The sequence below is a fragment of the Dendrobates tinctorius genome, unplaced genomic scaffold (assembly GCF_039654945.1).
Source record: "Dendrobates tinctorius isolate UK_male_01 unplaced genomic scaffold, ASM3965494v1 ptg000086l, whole genome shotgun sequence".
Lineage (NCBI taxonomy): Eukaryota > Metazoa > Chordata > Amphibia > Anura > Dendrobatidae > Dendrobates > Dendrobates tinctorius.
In genome coordinates this window covers 1,336,526-1,353,723 of record NW_027361754.1, presented here as the reverse complement: position 1 = coordinate 1,353,723, position 17,198 = coordinate 1,336,526, and the positions used below count along the sequence as shown (strand labels likewise).

At 48.5% G+C, this 17,198-nt stretch overlaps 1 protein-coding gene across 1 annotated transcript in view; it reads right to left on the bottom strand.

The window, feature by feature from the left end:
* The window catches only part of LOC141097604 (uncharacterized), a 59,134-nt gene that overhangs the window by 25,740 nt on the left and 16,196 nt on the right, over positions 1–17,198 (bottom strand). Inside the window, exons 4-11 of the mRNA XM_073584858.1 lie at positions 15,657–15,810; positions 14,384–14,455; positions 13,967–14,055; positions 13,386–13,542; positions 13,232–13,309; positions 2,886–2,977; positions 2,683–2,788; positions 1,618–1,697 (exon numbers count right to left, since the gene is read on the bottom strand). Of these exons, the coding sequence (XP_073440959.1) occupies positions 1,618–1,697; positions 2,683–2,788; positions 2,886–2,977; positions 13,232–13,309; positions 13,386–13,542; positions 13,967–14,055; positions 14,384–14,455; positions 15,657–15,810 (828 nt within the window). The remainder of the gene's footprint in view (positions 1–1,617; positions 1,698–2,682; positions 2,789–2,885; positions 2,978–13,231; positions 13,310–13,385; positions 13,543–13,966; positions 14,056–14,383; positions 14,456–15,656; positions 15,811–17,198) is intronic.

Below are 17,198 nucleotides of genomic sequence, written 5' to 3'. Positions count from 1 at the left end.
CAATACCGAGACCAGACAGCGCCGAGCAATACCGAGACCAGACAGCGCCGAGCAATACCGAGACCAGACAATACCGAGACCAGTTAGCGCCGAGCAATACCGAGACCAGACAATACCGAGCAATTCCGAGACCAGACAGCGCCGAGCAATACCGAGACCAGACAGCGCCGAGCAATACTGAGACCAGACAGTGCCGATCAATGCAGAGGCCAAGCAGCACCAAGAAATATAGAGATCGCAGACGACACCGAGAAATATAGAGATCATAGATAGCACCCATTAATACTGAGGCCAAACGGCACCAAGCAATATATGGACTGCAGATGGTGCCGAGCAATGCTGAGACCACCGACGGCACCGAGCAATGCCGAGGCCAGACCATGCCGAGTAATATAGAGACCGCACACGGAGCTGAGTAATACCGATGCCAGATGGCACTGAGCTATATAGAGACCGCAAATGGCACCGAGCAATGCTGAGGCCAGACAGCCGAGTAATATAAAGACCGCAGACGGCGCTGAGTAATACTGAGGCTAGATGGTCTCGCGTGCACAGAGTTCATCTGAACACGCCCCAATGGGGACAGCGGTGATGTCTGTAAAGCTGTGGAATTAATGGCACTATATAAGTGAGTAAAATAAATAAACACCTTGTGCTGTGTAATAAATCCAATGTGAAACCTGACTAGTCCTAGTCTAAGGGGTACCTCACACTAAGCGAGATCGCTGATGAGTCACGGATATTGTGACGCGCCAGCGATCTCGCTGTGTGTGGCACGCATCAGCAACCCCCCCCCCTCCCCCCCGGGTATCGCTGATCGTGCAGGAATGGGCCATTGTGTGATCGTTGGTCTCCCGCTGGCCAGCACGCATCGCTGCATGTGGCAGCGGGAGACCAACGATCTGCGAGCTCCCAGTGCTGCAAGCAAACGCTGGGAGCTGGTATCCAAGGTAAACAGCGGGTAACTAAGCGCCGCGCGCGCTTAGTTACCCGCTGTGTACCTTGGATACCAGCGTGCTCGTGCTGGCGCTTAGTTACCCGCTGTTTACCCTGGATACCAGCGTGCTCGCTTGTCCTGATCGCTGGCGTGATCTGCCTGTTTGACAGCTCACCAGCGATCATGTAGCAACACACCAGCGATCCTGACCAGGTCGTATAGTTGTCGGGATCGCTGGTGCGTCGTTTAGTGTAACGGGACCCTAAGACCTTAGACCTCACCTATCAGTTATCTTACTTTTTGCCACAATTCTGCGGCATTTTTTTTTTTTTTTTTTTTTTTTTTTTTTAAGTGCAGGGTATCAAGCCACGTCCCTTCATTGAGGCCACGCCCTCTTGTCGGAACGCTAATTGTGAAGATCATTAATGAGTCCCATTGTGCTCAGATTCTTCGCCATCTCCAGCTCTCTGTTGCTGTCAGTGAACGGCCCAGACAGTTTTGACCTGCTGATCCCGTGCGGCTCGGTCTGACATCAGGGGCTCACTGCAATGTTCTGTCTGCAGACCGCTCTCCGCTCATCCACTCTATATCTGTCCTTTCTTACCCCTTCGCAGTGCGGGTCATACAGCTAAGATCCCATATCAGCACAGATCTGGTCACGGCTCCCCTCCCCCACTTACCCCTCTTTTCTGCTGATATAATGGAGATCCAGCAAACTCCCGAACTCTGTTGGGTCATTTAATGGATGAGGAACCAAAACCTGATTGGATGAAGCAGATAAGACTTGATTACTCTGCAGCACCTACAGGGTCATCCAGCAGCAAAGAGGATGTCAGATTATCAGCAGCACAGAGGATTTCAGGATAATAGATTGCTGATCCTGTGATAACAGGAAGCACAGGCCTAAACATTACAGGCACTGGACATAATTTGCAGGGGACATGGTTTATAGAATTTAAGGATGTAATATAATCCAGCAGCAGCACAGAGTATTTCAGGAGGTGATGATGCTGGTTATGGACGAATCAAACATGTGAGCGGTTAGGGGTCCGAAGACCATGAGAAAAACAACTGAAAAGTAATAATGGAGCCTTGGATGTCAGAAAGAGATGAAACCTGCCGCCTGGAAGAAAAGATTTACAAAAGACAATAAATCGTGGGATCGATGCGTCTCAGAGCGGTGTGGAGAAGAGGCCATTACCGCTAATTACAGTCCTGTCATCATATGAGACCTTTCCACTCATTACACTTTCAGACGCTATAAGCCGTAAGCTTTGAACTGGGCTGAAAGCAATCAGAAAATGAGGATGACTACAAGTCCCAGCCCGGCACCCCGGATACAATGCAGCACTGTCAACCCCGCGTCCCTGTCCCCCTCCCGGGAGGTCGCTCGCGGGGGCTCAGATAAAGGGCACATTTACATTTTTTGCACTTAGCCAATGCTTATTAGACTAAAAACCTCCATATAATGGGAGCGACGAGAGGACGGAGGAGCGACGAGAGGACGGAGGAGCGACGAGAGGACGGAGGAGCGACGAGAGGACGGAGGAGCGACGAGAGGACGGAGGAGCGACGAGAGGACGGAGGAGCGACGAGAGGACGGAGGAGCGAAGAGAGGACGGAGGAGCACAGGCGGCCGCTCCTCTCCTGACACTTATCTCATGGACAGGGGATTAAAAGGCAAAGTTATTCCCACTGACAACCCCATCATCACCAGGAATGATGGATGCCCCCGCGCCTCTTACCAGCTTCTTACTCTCGGAGATCGTGACCTCGGCCCAAAAGTTAGAAATCGTCATAGAAATTGTCTTCCCATAATACCCGTCCGACGGGTTCCCAATAATACCGATTCTGAGGAGGGGAAACAAGGAAATGGGTACAAAAACTTTAAGATCATTCGCATTCCCAGGAGAGGGCGCCCCTGATCCCGGAGGACTGTGCTCCCTACCTGGCATATGATCTGCAGGTGATCGCCTTCACCCGCGACTGACTCTTCACTGCAGAGTAGAGAGCCAACCACTTTGTGTAATCTGGCAATCCCTAGGAAATACAGGACAGCAGCACTCAAGAGAAATGCTTAGGTTATACCAGCTGTGCACATATAGTAATATACAAGAGATGCCCAGGTAATACCTTCTGTATATATACAGTTGTGGCCAAAAGTATTGACACCCCTGCAATTCTGTCAGATAATACTCAGCTTCTTCCTGAAAATGATTGCAAACACAAATTCTTTGGTATTATTATCTTTATTTAATTTGTCTTAAATGAAAAAACACAAAAAGAATTGTCCTAAAGCCAAATTGGATATAATTCCACACCAAACATAACAAAGAGGGTGGACAAAAGTATTGGCACTGTTCGAAAAATCATGTGATGCTTCTCTAATTTGTGTAATTAACAGCACCTGTAACTTACCTGTGGCACCTAACAGATGTTGGCAATAACTAAATCACACTTGCAGCCAGTTGACATGGATTAAAGTTGACTCAACCTCTGTCCTGTGTCCTTGTGTGTACCACATTGAGCATGGAGAAAAGAAAGAAGACCAAAGAACTGTCTGAGGACTTGAGAAACCAAATTGTGAGGAAGCATGAGCAATCTCAAGGCTACAAGTCCATCTCCAAAGACCTGAATGTTCCTGTGTCTACCGTGCGCAGTGTCATCAAGAAGTTTAAAGCCCATGGCACTGTGGCAAACCTCCCTAGATGTGGACGGAAAAGAAAAATTGACAAGAGGTTTCAACGCAAGATTGTGCGGATGTTGGATAAAGAACCTAGACTAACATCCAAACAAGTTCAAGATGCCCTGCAGTCCGAGGGTACAACAGTGTCAACCCATACTATCCGTCGGCGTCTTAATGAAAAGGGACTGTATGGTAGGAGACCCAGGAAGACCCCACTTCTTACCCTGAGACATAAAAAAGCCAGGCTGGATTTTGCCACAACTTACCTGAAAAAGCCTAAAACGTTTTGGAAGAATGTTCTCTGGTCAGATGAGACAAAAGTAGAGCTTTTTGGGCAAAGGCATCAACATAGAGTTTACAGGAGAAAAAAAGAGGCATTCAAAGAAAAGAACACGGTCCCTACAGTCAAACATGGCGGAAGTTCCCTGATGTTTTGGGGTTGCTTTGCTGCCTCTGGCACTGGACTGCTTGACCGTGTGCATGGCATTATGAAGTCTGAAAACTACCAACAAATGTTGCAGCATAATGTAGGGCCCAATGTGAGAAAGCTGGGTCTCCCTCAGAGGTCATGGGTCTTCCAGCAGGACAATGACCCAAAACACACTTCAAAAAGCACTAGAAAATGGTTTGAGAGAAAGCACTGGAGACTTCTAAGGTGGCCAGCAATGAGTCCAGACCTGAATCCCATAGAACACCTGTGGAGAGATCTAAAAATGGCAGTTTGGCGAAGGCACCCTTCAAATATCAGGGACCTGGAGCAGTTTGCCAAAGAAGAATGGTCTAAAATTTCACCAGAGCATTGTAAGAAACTCATTGATGGTTACTGGAAGCGGTTGGTCGCAGTTATTTTGGCTAAAGGTTGTGCAACCAAGTATTAGGCTGAGGGTGCCAATACTTTTGTCTGGCCCATTTTTGGAGTTTTGTGTGAAATGATCAATGTTTTGCTTTTTGCTTCATTCTCTTTTGTGTTTTGTCATTTAAGACAAATTAAATGAAGATAATAATACCAAAGAATTTGTGTTTGCAATCATTTTCAGGAAGAAACTGAGTATTATCTGACAGAATTGCAGGGGTGTCAATACTTTTGGCCACAACTGTATAATTATATACAGAATATACCCAGGTTATACCAGCTTCACATAAGTAATTACTGTATTTTTCATACTAGAAGACGCACTTTTTTCCTCCAAAAATGTGGAGGAAAATGGGGGGTGCGTCTTATAGTCTGGATGTACTGGCTCTGGCTGTGGTGGGGAGGTGGGGAAGCGGTATCGGCGGAGCAGTGGATCTCAGGAGGCTGGAGCCGGCGGCTGTGGCTAACTCCTGTTCCCGCTGCTAAAGAGAAATGAATATTCACGGCATTTCACGCCCATGGGCATGGAGGGCAATGAATATTAATTTCTCTTAAATAATAGTATCTTGGTATGATTGGCCCCCAACCCCGGTCCTGGTTGCATGGCCCCATCCTCATAATTGGCCCCCACCCCCATGCTGGTTTGCATGGTCCCATCAGAAAACTTTAAAAAACCAAACCATTACACTTACCTTCCTGCGCTCCCTCGCAGCGTCCCGCTCTAGTGCCAGAAACTGCTTTATGCTTGTAAGCAGCGCATGGCAGGGACGTCATGTGCTGCTCACAAGCAGAGCACAGATGCCGGAATACTCGCCGGGACTGTGCGCTCAGAGAGCAGGGAGTATTCATTGCTCTTCAGAAGCGTGCAGTGTCAGCCACCGGCTTCCGGCTGCTGCCGGCGGTCACGTGTGCCGATACTTAAGAAAAATGAATATTCATTTGCTACGGCACACGTGACCGCTGGCAGCAGCCGGAAGCCAGTGGCTGACACTGCGCGCTACTGCAGAGCAATGAATACTCACTGCTCTCCGAGCAATCCTGGTGAGTATTCCGGCAGCTGTGCTCTGCTTGTGAGCAGCACATGACATCCCTGCCATGCGCTGCTTACAAGCATAAAGCAAATGCTGGCACCAGAGCAGGACGCTGCGAGGGAGCGCAGGAAGGTAAGTAATAAGTTTTTTTTTTTTTAATGTTTTCTGATGCGGCCATGCATACTAAGATGGGGGTGGAAGGCCAATTATAAGGATGGAGCAATGCATACCAGGTTAGGGGTGGGGGCCAATTATAAGGACGGGACCATGCATACCACAATAGGGATGGGGGCCCTGCATATCAGGACGAGATGGGGGCCCTGCATTCCAGGACAGAGATGGGGCCATGCATACCAGGACGAGACAGAGAGGCCCTGCATACCAGGATAGGGATAGGGCCATGCATACTAGTATAGGGTTGAGGGCGATCATTCCTGCCAGGATAGGGATGAGGAGGCATGCATACCCATACCAAGAGAGGGATGAGGGGGCCATTTTTTCAGGATGGGGATCAGGGACCATATATACCAGGATATGGGCTATTAAGTACACAATTGACCACACTTTTTGCTTCAATTTTTTTTCCTAATTTCCTCCTCTAAAACCTAGGTGCATCTTATGGTCGGGTGCGTTTTATAGTTCGAAAAAGCAAGATTTTGTGTACTCACCGTAAAATCTTTTTCTCTGAGCCTTCATTGGGGGACACAGGAAATTAAGGGTGTATGCTGCTGCCACTATGAGGTTGACACTATGCAGAAAAAAGGGTTAGCTCCTCCCCAGCAGTATATACCCACCAACTGGCAGATAGCTAATCAGTTAGTGAGAAAGCAGTAGAAGTAGAGAACATAACAAAAGGAATGTAACAGATAACAATAGAACCTGATACAACATTAAACAAGGGCGGGTGCTGTGTCCCCCAAAGAAGACTCTGAGAAAAAGATTTTACGGCGAGTACCCAAAATCTAGCTATCTCTCTCGCTTCATTGGGAGACACAGGAAACCATGGGACGTCCCAAAGCAGTCCCAAGGGTGGGAAGAAGTATAGTATCCTCAAGTCAGAGCTCAGGCCACTGCCGCTTGCAGGTCCTATCTACCAAGGTTCACATCCGATGAAGCATGAGTGTGAACCCTGTAGAACTTAGTAAATGTATGAATGGAAGCCCATGTAGCAACTTTGCAGAGCTGTGAGGCCGACACATGAGGGTGAACTGCCCAGGAGGCCCCCACCGAACGTGTGGAGTGTACCGTGATCCTCAATGGGCGTCCTCTACCTCTTAGATGGTTAACTTCTTGAACGGTGGAACGAATCCATCGAGCAATGTTAGACCTGGACGCAGGGAGACCCTTCCGTGGGCAATCTGGGATGATGAACAGAGAATCTGAGGGCCGGAAAGGCTCAGTCCTGGACATATAAACACAGACCTCTCACCTGGTCCAGTTTGTGTAGTGACCGCTCTCAGGGGTGAGAGGGGGATTGACAAAAGGATGGAAGTACAATGTCCTCATTTAGATAAAAACTGGATACCACCTTGAGAAGAAAGGATGGAACCGGATGTAGGACCACCTTACCCTGGTGAAAAACTAGGTAAGGAGAGCGACAAGAGAGAGCTGCTAGCTCTGAAACCTAATTGAAGTAATCGTGACCAGGAAAGTGACTTTCCAGGAAAGGAATGTGGAAGGGATCTAACACAGTGGTTCAAACGGAGACTCCTGTGAGGCACGGAGTACCAATTAAGATCCCAGGGATCCACTGGGGGCTGGTAAAGGGGAACGGAGTGAGCAACTCCCTGAATGAATGTTTTGAGCTGTCGGCGAACCGCTAAACTCCTTTGGAACAGAATGGACAGAGCCGAAACTTGTTCCATAATAGAATTAAGGGACAGTCCAGACTCCAGACCCAACTGCAGAAAAGACAAAATGGACGGGAGGTGAAAAACCATTGGAGCGATCTGATGAGTCTCACATCAGTGGAAAAAAGCTTTCCATGTCCGGTGGTAGATGCAAGAAGATGAAGGCTTCCTTGCTTTAATCATGGTCTGGACGACCTAATTGGAGAACCCAGTCGACTTCAAAACTGTGGCTTCAATAGCCATGCCGTTAAACTGAGTGACTGAACACTGATGGAAGAGGAGCCCCTGCAACAAAAGGTCCGGGAGATCTGTAAGTCTCCATGGAGTGTCCGCTAGGCGGTTGACCACCTCTGCGTACCAGGGTCTTCGTGGCCAATCTGGGGCGATGAGGATGATGGGAATTCCCGCCGCTTTTATCTTTTTGACTACCCTGGGGATTAGTGGTAGGGGTGGAAATAGGTATGGAAGGGAGAACTGTGCCCAGTGCATCGCTAGTGCATCGGATTTGATCGCCTGGTCGCGAGATCTGCACACAAACTGAGGAGCCTTGCGGTCCAGTCTGGATGCCATGAAGTCGATGTCCGGAGTTCCCCATCAGAGACAGATCCTGTGAAAGACTGACGGATTCAGTGACCATTCGCCTGCGGCGAGACCCTCTCGGCTGACAAAGTCTGCCGCCCAGTTTTCGACTCCTGGGATGTGCACCGTGGAAATTGCTGGAACATTCTGCTCGGCCCAAGACAGGATCAGCGCGACCTCTGACATCACTGCCCCACTTCGAGTTCCCCCTTGATAGCAGACATACGCCACCGGCTTCGCATTGTCAGACTGGACTCGAATCGGACATCCGTGAAGGTGTTCCTGCCAATGAAGCAGGGCAAAAAACATTGCTCGAGTTCCAGAATGTTGATCGGAAGGGATGATTCTTGAGCTGACCACTGACCCTGAACCGTCAAATCCTGGAACACTGATCCCCAGCCGAGAAGGCTGGCGTCTGTTGTTACTATCTTCCAATGAATGGGAAGGAAAGACCTCCCAAGATGAACAGACTGGGAACACTCCCACCATTTCAGAGACTGCTTTATCCGCAGGGGGATTGAGACAAATTGATCCAGGGAATGGATCGACTTGTCTCATCTCGCCAGAAGGAAGAATTGGAGAGGACGCGTGGAACGGAGCAAACGGAACTGCTTCCATTGAAGCAACCATCTTGCCTAGTAAGCTCATGCAGAAGCGGAGGGAGCGGGAAGAGCGACCTCTGAGAGACTGAACTCCTTGCATGAGTGCTAGAGACTTTTCCTTAGTTAGGATCATCTTTGCTTGGGCGGTGTCAAAGAGCATTCCCAGAAAAACAAACCATTGGACCGGGATCAGAGACGACCGCAGTGTTGACAATCCAGCCCAGACAAGAGTGTCCAGGGTGATCTGCAGACTCTCCTGGCACGCCGATGGGGTTGCGACCTTGATGAGGATGTCGTCTAGATAGGGAATAACAAGGATGCTCCTGCTCCGTAGAATGGCCATCGCTGTTGCCATTAGTTTCGTAAAAACTCTGGGGGCTGTGGATAAGCTAAATGGCAACGCTGTGAATTGGAAGTGAAGTCCCTGAATGGCGAAACAAAGGAATCTCTGGTGCAGGGGAAAAATGGGAATGTGCAGGTAGGCGTCTTGAATGTCCACCGAGCAGAGGAATTCCTCTGGCTCCATGGAGGCTATTACGGATCGAAGGGATTCCATCTTGAAGTGACGCAGGTGTACATATCTGTTTAGTAACTTGAGGTCCAGGATTGGATGAACTGAGCTGTCCTTTTTTGGGACCACAAACAGGTTGGAATGAAAACCTGAGAAGCGCTCTCGTGTGGGAATGGAGACGATGATGCCGTCCTTGAGGAGGGAGTCGACAGCCTTGAAGAAACGCAGAATGAGAGAGGCATTTTTTGGTGGATGGGACTCGAAAAAACGAAATCGAGGGAGAGTAGAAAACTCTGTAACCGTACGAGACGACGTCTCGGGCCAAGGCGTCGTCGACTACGGATAGCCACTCGTCCCGAAAATGAAGGAGACAACCGCCCACCCAGGTGGGGGTGACCCGTCAAGCTGAGAATTTATTGGTGCTTGACCTGGAAGGCTGGCGTTGAGCAGGTCTTGAGCACCAGGTCGGGGTTGGCTTAAAGGATAAAGGAGGGTCTTTTCCTTTGTTGACACATTTGAGATTTGTCCTCTCGGGGGTTACTCTGTGGTGGGAACCTCCGAAAGGAGAGAGAAAAGGAACAGTGCGATGGAGCGTACGTTTGACTCTGTTGGTGTAGAGACATACTCTTTCCTTCCGTGGCGTTGGAGATTATCTTGTCCAGCTCTCTCCAAAGAGACGAGAACCGTGGAAGGGAAGACCTGTGAGGGATTTCTTAGAAGCAGAGTCCACGTTCCAGAATTTCAACAACAGGACCCTGCGGATGGTGATTATGTTGCCAGCTGCAGGGGGCTGCATCGAGGGAAGCGGACAGGAGGTATTTACTTGCGTGGCTGATTTGGTCCGCCAGCTCGTCTGCAGGGGCACCAGAGACGATACCCTGGCGGAGATGTTTCGCCCAGGCAGAGACTGCCTTGGCCACCCAGGTAGCTGTGAAGGACAGGCAGAGGGAAGAACCCGCGGACTCAAAGGCAGACTTGGCCAGAGATTCGATGTGTCTGTCAGAGAGTTCTTTTAGGGGGGAACCGTCAGACAGAGGAAGTACAGTATTTGTGGCCAGCCAGGAGACCGGAGAGTCCACGGAAGGAGACGCTGCCCAATTGTTAAGCAGGTCAGGCTCAAAAGGATACAGGACCCTCATGCGTTTTCTTCTCTGGAAATGCTTGTCTGGGCGCTACCATTCCACCACGAAGATCCTGTTTAACTCGTCGTGGTTGGCAAAGACACGGGGAGGGCGCTTCATTTTCTTGAAACACACAGTCTGTTCAAAGGGAGAGATCTCCAAGTCCTTAATGTGAAGAGACTTATTAACGGCGACGATTAAACTATCCACCATGTCCCGCAGTTTGGAGACCTGTGCTGAGTTCAGATCAGAATCTGACTCGGAACGTGGGTTTGACTCTAGCGCCCCTGGAGTGTCAGATAAGGGAGATAGGGAGAGAGCTGGAGTCCTGGAAGGCGGCAACGGAAATGATGAGCTGGACGGTGAGCTAATGTGGGCGCACTTATGAGAGCCGACCCCCCCCCCCGTGACAGAACTTGCAGGCATGGATACTGGCCGGCAGAAAACCGATAGGCAGAGCCACACAGGTAGTGGGATGGAGTCTGAGAGCTGCGGTGTGAGGCTGCAGACAGCGTGAAGGTGGTGACGGATCGTGGGTGGAGCCTGTAGCGCGCATAGATTTTCCGCACGGTAATGGTAGGAAGGGAGGGGGTTCGTCGGAGAAGGCGCGCAGTGTTGCCGGGCCTGAGGAAAAAGGACCATGCTGAGGCTGGAGAGGGTGGGCGGGGTTAAGCGGAGCGGCGGCACGTGATTGAGCGGCCTGTGGGAGGGCGTGGCCTAGCCCTGTATTAGGCCGAGGCCGGGGACTAAATTTGGGCTGGGAAGACTCAGGGGTGAGGGGGGAAAGCATGGTAGACACCGCAGACCGCCGAGGGTGCCGGGGATAGAACCGGAAGGCAGCTATTTTTCCCCTTGGCCAAGGACCCTTAAGATTATATCTATTTATTTATTTTTAAAGGAGCCCATTGCACTGCCGCATGGGATACCTGTCCTGAAGATCCCATATCCCTCTTCGCAGAACTGGCGATGGAAGACGGATTTGCATGTAGACCTCTGGGCCACTGAACTTCTTCGGTGGCCGTCGGGTAACAATTCCGCCTTCCTACCCTGCACGACTGGCTCTGGAAAGGCGGGCGGTTCAAGGGGTAGTGGCAAAGGACCAGTCCGCATCTTCTCTCTTATGGATGCCCCAAACACGCTCGAAGCGTTAGGAGGCATAGGGTCCTGCTTGTAGACGCGAGAGGGTACAGTAGTGACGCATTCCCACACTGTGCTACCGGTCTCTAGGAGTGAGAGCGTAGTGACCAATTACACTCCATTGCTCACATCACAAGCTGAATCTGTAAAACAGAGATCATTAATAAAACACAACAAAAACCTAAGGTACAAAAGGGGCTGAGAGCAGCCCGTGTCCACCTCCTACAGACAATAAGCTAAAACTGATTAGCTTTTGGACAGTTGGTGGGTATATACTGCTGGGAAGGACCTAACCCTTTTTTTTGCATAGTGTCAACAGCATACACCCTGTGTCCCCCAATGAAGCGAGAAATACGGTATATACAGGAGATGGCCAGGTTATACCAGCTGTACATATATAATTATATACAGGGGATACTCAGGTTATACTGCCTGTACATATATAATTATACACAGGAAATGCCCAGATTATACCAGCTGTACATATATAATTATATACAGGAGATGCCCAGGTTTTACCAGCTGTACGTGTATAATTATATACAGGAGATACCCAAGTTATACCGGCTGTGCATATATAATTATACAGGGTGGACCATTTATATGGATACACCTAAATAAAATGGGAATGGTTGGTGATATTGACTTCCTATTTGTGGCACATTAGTATATGGGAGGGGGGAAACTTTTCAAGATGGGTGGTGACCATGGTGGCCATTTTGAAGTCGGCCATTTTGGATCCAACTTTATTTTTTTGAATGGGAGGAGGGTCATGTGACATCAAACTTATTTAGAATTTCACAAGAAAAACAATGGTGTGCTTGGTTTTAACGTAACTTTGTTCTTTCATGAGTTACAAGTTTAGGACCACTTATAAAATGTTCAAAGTGCTGTCCATTGTGTTGGATTGTCAATGCAACCCTCTTCTCCCACTCTTGACACACTGATAGCAACACCGCAGAAGAAATGCTTGCACAAGCTTCCACGATACATTGTTTCAGATGCTGCACTTTTCGTATCTTCACATCATAGACAATTGCCTTCAGATGACCCCAAAGATAAAAGTCTAAGGGGGTCAGATCGGGAGACCTTGGGGGCCATTCAACTGGCCCACGATGACCAATCCACTTTCCAGGAAACGTTCATGTAGGAATGCTCGCACCTGACACCCATAATTGATGGTATGATGTGGTATATGGGGTACAAAGATAGTGCGGCCATTCTTCATCAATGGAACCTCAATGCCACTGGATATGTGAAATTGCTACATGATGATGTGTTGCCCTCTTTATGCACTGAAGATGGCACGTTCCCTGAGTTTTTCCAGCAAGATGGTGCATCACCACATTATGGGTGTCAGGTACGAGCATTCCTACAAGGAATCTGACCCCCTTAGACTAGCATTTCTTCTGCGGTGTTGCTATCAGAATGAAAGAATAAATTAAAGAATAAAGTTACGTTAAAACCAAGCACACCATTGTTTTTCTTGTGAAATTCTCAATAAGTTTGATGAGTTACATGACCCTCTTCCCATTGAAAAAAATACAGTTGGATCCAAAATGGCCGACTTCAAAATCGCCGCCATGGTCACCATCCATCTTGAAAAGTTTCCCCCCTCCCACATACTAATGTGCTACAAACAAGAAGTTGATATCACCAACCATTCCCATTTTATTTAGGTGTATCCATATAATGGCCCACCCTGTGTACAGGAGATGCCCAGGATATACCAGCTGTATATAGATAACTATATACAGGAGATACCCAGGTTATACCAGCTGTACATATATAATTACATACAGGAGATGACCAGGTTATACCAGCTGTACATACAGTATATAATTATATACAGGAGAAGCCCAGGTTATACCAGCGTGCTTCCCATCACCACATATCTGGCTGCTGATTGGCTGCACACACTCACCACTTGTCCTATGAGCTGGAAGCCGGTGGGCAGCTTCATGCCGTACACGGGGACAGCCGCGGAGTTTATCAGCCATTCCTAGCCAGGAGCAGAGATCGGTTACAATGTAGCAGGTGACAGAATGCAGAGATCTACAACATTGATACAGTGTTACCATGTATCTGCCCAGCACTCGGTCTTCAGTCTTTGGGAAGCGGCTTAGAAAGGTTTCGAGGGTCGGCAATGTCTGCCTCTGGAAGCAGTAAAAGACCACGCTGGCCAGTCTCGAGAGGGTCTCCCCTTGTGAGGGCTTCTCCAAAAAACGTGTAATTCTATAGAGAGACGATAACTAGGAACTGAGGAATCTCGTAGTATCCATCATACTAGGGTCATTATTATAGTCCTTGTGGGGGAGCGGGATCTTTCAGCTTTCCACAGACCCTGAATGACAATTATCTGCCCCTGCACTGGATTCTGCTCCACCTGTGTCAGTCCTCAATGTAGCCCCCCTTCCATGCATTAATATAATGCAGAGACCAATGCTGGGGGTCTTATCTGTGACCGCACTGAATCTGAGGTGGCTCCTGGCTGACAATGGGGGCATCACTCAATCCTTGGTTTGGAGGCGGCTCTATGTGGGCATCTGGACGGTCTGTAGGTGGGCCTGTGCTATGTTCTGGGGGACATCAGCCCAGTGAGCACCATGTATGGCAGCTTATAGTCCTTATATCATCTCATGGTATATTCGGGTCTCACCGGTGACTGTCTGGACAGACTTCTACTATCCCCCGGGAAGATGGACATTCACCTTCTTCCATCTCATAATAGATTGCCAACTCACCACCCTAAAAATAGAAAAGAAACGATAAAGACGGAGAAAACCTGGAGCCACAGGAAGAGGTTACCCAACGTCACCCGTCCCACAGCCATCAATGCCAAAGACTCACAACACACGACTCTCCCACGCCAATGATAACCACTATGGCTACCCCACCATACACAGCGTGAGGCACCCCAGCAGCCTATTGCAGCCACGTGTGGCACAGCCGTCGGCAGCCGTGCGTGGCACCCCCAATCATGACCGTTATATTTGTCACTGCTGCCATCTACCAGAGAAATAATAAAACAATAAACACCAACAGGCGGCACCGGAGCGAGGGCCAGAAACTTTACCTTCAGCCTGAAAAACTTCTGCACTTGGGCCATGTCAAAGTTCTGGTCAGCGCATAACATGTCAGCAGCAATCTGAGCGGAGGAAGACAGAAAATAAAGTAAGCAGCACAACAATGGCGGCCGGACGCATCCCCTCCCCCTCCTCTACATACGGACACATCACATCTGGGAAGACGAGCCAATCTCCGATGTCAATGAATTTGGATTCTGCAGCAGTGGCCGGCGTGTGCAGCGGCATCGACTGCGGAGCGTTATCACCATCAATTACAGAGGCGCGGAAGAAGAAAAGCTGCGAGAAGCTGATTAGATCGGAGGAGACGCCGGGAGAGAGCGCAGCGCCGCGGCTGACACCAACTAATCTTCAAACTGCCTTTGATTGGACAATCACATGTTCAGCCATGATGTCCCCCAATCCCCCCACAAAAAGAACAAATACTGCAAATATTAAAGAGACAGTAGCCAAATAAATCTATATCCAAGGCTCGGCTGTAAGCAGCGGAGTCCCAGCACTCATTACATCAGGAGGAGACACTTATTACCGAGGACGATGGAGGAATCCAGATCACAAGACCCTGGAGACGCTGCGGACACATCGAGAGTCATTGTGTATGCATCGCACCGCGCCGACGCAATATCATACAGGAGGCTCAATTATGGAGAAATAATATCACATGGGAACGGCGGGGAGGGCAAGAGCAGGACACAGACGTGCTACATGTCACTAATGCAACCACAAGGAGGGAAACAGCCCTGATCACTAGAGGGCAGTGTGCACCCATTACAAGTATATGTTACAAGGTCCTTATTAGTCTGTTATATGTCAGAATTCACAAAGTGAAAATCCCAACCGTTTATTATCAGTGTTGACTAATTTTATATTATATCTTTACATTGGTAAGAATTTCTGCTACAGAGTCCAAAATCCCTCACATAAACATAGACTTACATAATAAGATCCTGTCTGCAGCCACCACTAGGGGGAGCTCCCTGTATACAGATATACATGATAAGATCCTGTCTGCAGCCACCACTAGGGGGAGCTCCCTGTATACCGAGATACAGGATAAGATCCTGTCTGCATCCAACATTTGAATCCCATAATACAACCATCTAATATCGGCTCATGAGCGCCTTCTTGTGGTGGTGCATAGAGAATTTTATCATATGACTCCATGGTTACGCAGGGTATTTGTTGCTATGTAACAGACACATGCACCTCCCACCTGTACAGCACCAGCTGCATACATTCCATCCTACAGACGATAACACTCACCACCATGATATCATCATTCAGCTTCCTGCTGGATACAGCGAGCTCCAAGTCAGCAACTGCTCCGAGCCGCGAGTCATAGGTGGTCGTCCCATCATTAATGATATTGTCCACTGGGAAGTCATTGGCCGTCGCCCAACGTTCATAGTGTTTGTATCTGATGGAAAAGGAGGATCCAAAAGTCACACACAGGAGATCCCCTGCTAAAGACAGTGGAGTCACGGTGTGAAGAGCGCGGCTCTGGAGTATAATTCAGGATGTAACTCAGGATCAGTACAGGATCAGCAGGGGCGTATAGAAATCATGGGGCCCCATAGCAATAGTCTGAATACCCCCCCCCCAAAAAAAAAAAAAAAAAAATCACCGCTGGGCCCAGCCCACTGTCTTCCGTTTCCACACAGCCTCAGCTCCGCCTCCTAAAGTCGGCAGTTGCCCTCACAACATTTGTAATTACTTCTGTCCAGGCCCGGCATACACTGCTCTCTGGCTGGAAAGCTACGTCAGCCAGGAGGCATGGCTTCCTTATGCAAATCCAACCAGAGAGTTCAGCCGGGAGCAGTGCAGTACTAGAAAGGAGGAGTTAGGAGAAGCCAGGTACAGAGTGACGGCGGCGCACACATTTAATTAAAGGCACATGGCACAGCTCAGGGGCGGACACTGACAGCTTGGGGCCCTGTGCAAGAAATGTGTCTGGGCCCCCTACTTCTATGGTGACAAAGAGATATATATATATATATATATATATATATATATATATATATATATATATATCTCCGTCCCTTACATATTGGATTATATACGAGCTGTCATTTTAGATCTAACAAGATTGGAGTATGTAATAAAAGAGGGAGCTGTGAATAACAAAATTAACAAGAATGTACTATGTAAGAAACAGCAAAGTACATAGCAGAAGAGGCTATATAATAAAGGACGGCACCAGATCTAGCTAGAGAGGATGGTATGTAATAAGGCACAGTGTTATACATGATAAAAGAGGAAACTATGTAACTAAGGATGGTGTTATAATAATAATAATCTTTATTTATATAGCGCCAACATATTCCGCAGCGCTTTACAGTTTAACAGCCTCTAAACACAAGTCATAAGTAACAACGTTAACAATACAGTAATTAAAGCAAAATTAGACAACCCTGCTCGTGAGAGCTTACAATCTACAATGAGGTGGGGGAGATACAGAGTACAGGTGTGTATTTACAATGGTGTATTTACAATGAAGGTCCAGCCATCTTGAGGGAGTGAGGGATGGATGGAGATAGCGAATGGGCTAAACACGCACACTTACACATAGAATGACTTTGAATGTGATAGGCCGCTCTGAACAAAATGTGTTTTGAGGGAGCGCCTAAAACTATGCAAACTGTGGATATTCCTAATTTCTTGGGGTAGTGCATTCCAGAGGATTGGTGCAGCACGGGAGAAGTCTTGGAGTCGGGAGTGGGAGGTACGGATTAGTGCAGAGGTTAGTTGAAAGTCGTTTGCAGAGCGCAGCGGTCGGTTAGGCCGATAGACAGAAATGAGGCAGGA